Here is a 5,000-nt window from a genome sequence, read left to right as displayed (position 1 = left end):
TATGTGACATTTAATACTGAAAAGTGCGCTCTGCATGCTTCATAAGAGAGGTGAGAGCATAAAGTCTGCTCAATAAAGGTCATCTTTGGCTGAGCACCCAAGTTATTGCAGCTCAGAATGAAACTTTCCTGATTTCAGATGGGTGAAAAGATGAGGGTGAAGGCAATGAGAGAAAAAAAGAGAGAGAGAGAAAGAGAGAAGAAGAAGAAGAAAAAGAAGAAGAAGAAGAAGAAGAAGAGAGTGAGTCATGGGCAAGTACATTTGAAAGAAAATGACGCAGCCTTTATAGAAACGTATCCTTTGCCTCCCTTGTTCAAAATAAAAGTCTCTCTGATGCAGGCACTGATGAAGACCCTTTGTAACAGCCCTGCTCCTCTTGCTTAAGGAACTCATCACAGATGATCCTCCACACTCACCCTATTCAAGACTCCTCACTACCCAAGGACACCGCACTTTCCCTGGGCCTTGCTCTCTCTCTCTCACACACATAGTACCAGAGCTCCGTGCGGGTGATGAGACAGGCTTAACATGATGAATCACTGGGTCCAGGAGCGTTTCCAAACATAACTCAAAGGCCATATTACACATGTAGCCCCTGCCTAAGCTTCCTCTTGAGGATTAGAGATCAGATCTACCATCACACAGACCAGCTCTGCTTGGACATAGCTATACATTAACAGGGATTTCCTTTCTTTACATACGTCACTGTGTGCCATCTCATAATGTTTCATGACAAGGACTGATTAGGTGTGTTTAGACTCTTTCTTGGAAAATGTATTAAGCAGTCAGACCCCATGTGTTAAAAACAGTGACTGTAGGGTGGTGAAAGACAGACAGACCTTTAAACAGTTACACTTTATTATTCCCACTTTTCTCCAAGTTACAAACAATCATATGACATTACACTGGAAGGGCCAGTTTGCATATATGGAAAATAATTAATAATTAAAAATAATTGAAATGCAAATGAAATTCAAGAATTGAATTGAAATTTAAGAGCCAGTTTCAATTCAATTCTGGAATTTTGCACAAGCCTGCTGGAAGGGTCAGTTTGCATATATGGATTTAGCCTAGACTAAGAGGAATTCAGTGAAAATCTCCCTTGAAAAAGCTTTCAGTTTAGAACTGATGCAGTAAAATATATAGGTCCTTTACAGATTTAATCTGAAAGCATGGCAACACACATGTGTGACAGCAAGTATGAAGCACATCAAACGCATTCCATGTGCATATGTAATATGTGCATATGTGAAATGTAAATGACATTAAATAACATTACACCTTGTGTACACCTTCATTGTACCTTCTCAGTTGAGTCCAGTTGCTATAGTTACAGTTGTACAGTGTTAGCAACCTAGACTGGATACACTACAGGTAGTGTAGTAAACAGACGTGCTGTTCTTATGCCGTAATTTCCCGACTATTAACCAAGGTTAATACATTGATTGTGCCAAATATCTGAAGCTATTAGGGTTAATACACGAGGGCAGGCTATACATGTGAATGCATTTCTCCATTTTCCGTCTGATTCTGATCCATTGGACCATTTGGCACCGTGGTTAATGCACGAGTGCAGTTAATACATTGTTTTGCTTTTTTAATTAGCATAAAACATTGTCCTGTGGTTTATACTCAATACACGGGAAATTACTGTAATACCTTCTCCAGCTCCTCAAGTCTCCTCTCCAGGCCACCAGGGCCTCCAGCGCTGCTCTCTCTGCCATGGCGACCGTAACCCTGGCGCTGCCTGTTACCGCCCGTCTCCTCTTCAGAACCCGGGCCTGTCGAGCTAGAGCTAGAGAGAGAGAGAGAGAGGGAGAGGGAGATAGAGGGAGAGAGAGAAAAAGAGTAATCATGTCAGATGATGATCAGAGGGCACACACCGTCTTACACTGCATCATGATGGTCACAACCAAGGCTAAGGAAAGAAAATAGGACTGTGTCACCGGTGCCCACTGTTAATGTTAGTAGACAATACAACTCAGAAGTAGTACATTATAGTCACACTCACACTGACGCACTTACTTACTCACACACACAAACACACGCGTCAAAGGCTCGGCCATAAAGAGCTCTAATGGCCAGGCTAAATCAGGGGATGTGAAATGAACAGGTCTTTACACCTTCTCTCCAAACAGGCTACATCACTGACTATTCAGATACGCCTCGCTCAAATAATTGTGAGGCATTTAAATGCACCTATTCACAGCAGGCTTTAATATTTAGCAGCAGGTCTAGATATTGACACGCTTCAGAGAAGCAGGAGTCTGTTCAGTTATTCACTTAAATGGAGGGGGAAACTTAATTTTGCTTTGAAGTTGAATGAACCCATTTTTAACTTCAGCTCACAGTGTGGAAACACCTTTCCCTCCATCAGTAGCCGTTGGTACAAAGCCTCAGGCAAGAACACAAAGAACACCTTCCATTCTTCGCTCACATCTCCGTCTCTCAATCCCTCCCTCTCTCCTTCTCTCTCTCTCTCCCTCTCTCTCTCCTTCTGAGTAATTTTCACTCCTTTTTCTTTCTTCTGACTCACAGCAAAGTGGGAATATTCATATGGAACTTATTTCCTGACGGCTTTACTTCAGTAATTACCAGGCCATGTGAACTTGGAGCTAAAACTCCCTGTCGTCCTATTCCTCAGAGTCGATAACCCTCTCTGGGAATCAAATTATTGGGCTGCCGTAGGCCCACTGCATTGTTGGAGACTGATGTCTGCATATATTTCAGTAAAAAAAGACAGTAAATAAAAAGGTTCTTGGAAAATGAGAGAGAATGGAAACAAGAAGAAGAGAGGGATGGACAGAACAAGCTGGCTGATGGAGGACAAGCTGATTGGCTTTGGGTCTTAAAACACCTGTGTAAACAGGTCTTAGTGTTGCAGCAGGTCTTAAACCGGAGAGAACAGCCCCAATTCTGAATACCCTCCGTTTGCCAGAAGACTAAAGGAACCCGAGCTGTACAAATGTTTGACATGGACAAGTGTTGGACAACGCTGGGAGAATATCAAAAAGCCAAAGCCTCACTGCAGTAAAAAAAACAAAAAAAAGAAAAATAAGAACTTAACAGCTTTAAGGCCAAGATAAAGTGTTGGTGGGGAGATCAATACAAATTCCAGCTGAGAAACACACAATGTAATAACCCCACAAAGCCAGTGTCAGGAAGATAACCCACTCAAGTCACATCAGTCCCTTTCTTCGACACCCCCCCCCCCCCACACACACACCCCAATCAAACTCCTGAAAACAGTGGCTCTTTCACAACTTTATATCGCCCGAGGTGGAGGCCCAGCCGAGTGTCGTGTTGCTAACTCCTAATGAGCACCGACTCCTGGAGAGTCACAAAGTTGAGTGTGTGTGTATGAGAGAGTGTGTGTGTGTGTGTGTGTGTGTGTCTGTGTGTGTGAGGACGGTGTCTCTTTGAGGTGTTCCCGTCTGTGGTGTTTACTAACTCCATCCACTGCTGACGCTGTCCAGGTTTCAGACACAGCAGTGGCTGGCTGCTGCTGCTGGGAAGACAAGGCTCTCGGAAATGCTTAGTGTGGTGCTTGAGATCATGGCTGGCGAGTATCAGTCCCTCTGATCCCCACCTCCCCACCCCCGCTCTAACACACACACACACACACACACACACACACACACACACACACACACACACACACACACACACACACACTCTCCGGCTCCCTCTACCCAAAAAACCTCTACCAGCCGCCCTGCTTTTGCAGACCTTTTGCGGAGTCGAGCTGTCCGGGCTGTGTGTGTGTAAGTGTGTGAGTGTGTGTGTGTGCGTGTGTGTGTGTGTGTGTGTGTGTGTGTGTGTGTGTGTGTGTGTGTGTGTGTGTGTGTGTGTGTGTGTTTGTGTGTTGGATCACTCAGAGCTTGTTAGCACCCTGCAGGAAAGGAGATGGGAGTAATGATGCACTCCTGTAGTGTGGTGTGGTGTGGTGTGGTGTGGTGTGGTAATAGAGTGGGGGGCGGGGGGTGACAGCCAAAAAAAAAGAGAGATGCCAAACCATCTCTAAGTCTGATATGAAGCTGTATGTGTCTGTGGGCTTTCTTGCAGAACGTATCTGTTTCGGCTAAAGCCAAACTGAAGCCAAATCGGATAATTTCTGAATTCCTATTGACGTTCTGAGGGGATAACAGGAGCCCCTAAAGGCACACCACGCTGGGCCTCGTTCAATACCTGGCACATCTACTGCAGCCTCGGGAGTAGACTATCTACTAAGATCTCCAGGACTATGTGATTAGTATGATTATTAAACTGTAATACCTCAGGTACCTACTGCCTGTCTGAGGGACTCCACAGTTAATAAGGGGGTTTGGGACAAAACCGTGGCTTAATGGTGTGTCCCAATAGGTGATCTCTTTATTTCGGATACTTGGTGGCATCCACTTAGCAGCAGCCCCAGGCATTCGAAGCTGGCCAATCAGACAGGGCCATAATCACATGGCCAGATTGAGGCTCAGATGGGCCTACTGGCTGGATCAGAAGGGAACTAGCCAATACTGGGCTAATTGTTCTGTCTGTATGCACGCAGGGAGACAGGCACAGTTTCAGGCCTATTGGCCAATCCTCTGCCTGCAGAGAAACTTCAACTCGTTGGAATGGATTTAGGTCCTTGAGTGCAAAGATTATGTTCCGTCTGTGGCTGGATAGCGATGGAAATAATCATCACTTTTATAAGCAGAAGAAGAACCATTGTATATAATGTGTAGTGCGAAATATGACCGGAATTAAAACAGCACTTCAGAATTGAAGCCACTTTAACAGCAATACCATTCTCAACACAATTAAAGGCAAAATCCAAATTCTTTTCAGCCCCATTTGCCAATGGGTGGGATAATGGACTGCCCAAAATGTACAGTTTTTCTGAGACACATACACAATCGCGTGTGAATCTCCAGACATTCATAGCTAACCGTCAGCTCAGAAGGATTTAAATAGTGTTGCAATATGTGGCAATTCTAAGGCAAGACAAAACAGACACACACATA

At 44.5% G+C, this 5,000-nt stretch overlaps 1 protein-coding gene across 1 annotated transcript in view; it reads right to left on the bottom strand.

The window, feature by feature from the left end:
- Positions 1 to 5,000, bottom strand: part of pawr (PRKC, apoptosis, WT1, regulator) — a gene marked incomplete in the record, with an annotated part of 60,158 nt that overhangs the window by 7,974 nt on the left and 47,184 nt on the right. Inside the window, 1 exon segment of the mRNA XM_076296780.1 lies at positions 1,660 to 1,795. Within this exon segment, the coding sequence (XP_076152895.1) occupies positions 1,660 to 1,795 (136 nt within the window).

Source organism: Alosa pseudoharengus, unplaced genomic scaffold (genome assembly GCF_046254945.1).
Source record: "Alosa pseudoharengus isolate Yale_2024_CS ecotype anadromous, Long Island Sound unplaced genomic scaffold, YU_APseudo_1.1 YU_APseudo_1.1_scf_20, whole genome shotgun sequence".
Classification (NCBI taxonomy): domain Eukaryota; kingdom Metazoa; phylum Chordata; class Actinopteri; order Clupeiformes; family Clupeidae; genus Alosa; species Alosa pseudoharengus.
This window is presented reverse-complemented; position numbering and strand designations above follow the sequence as displayed.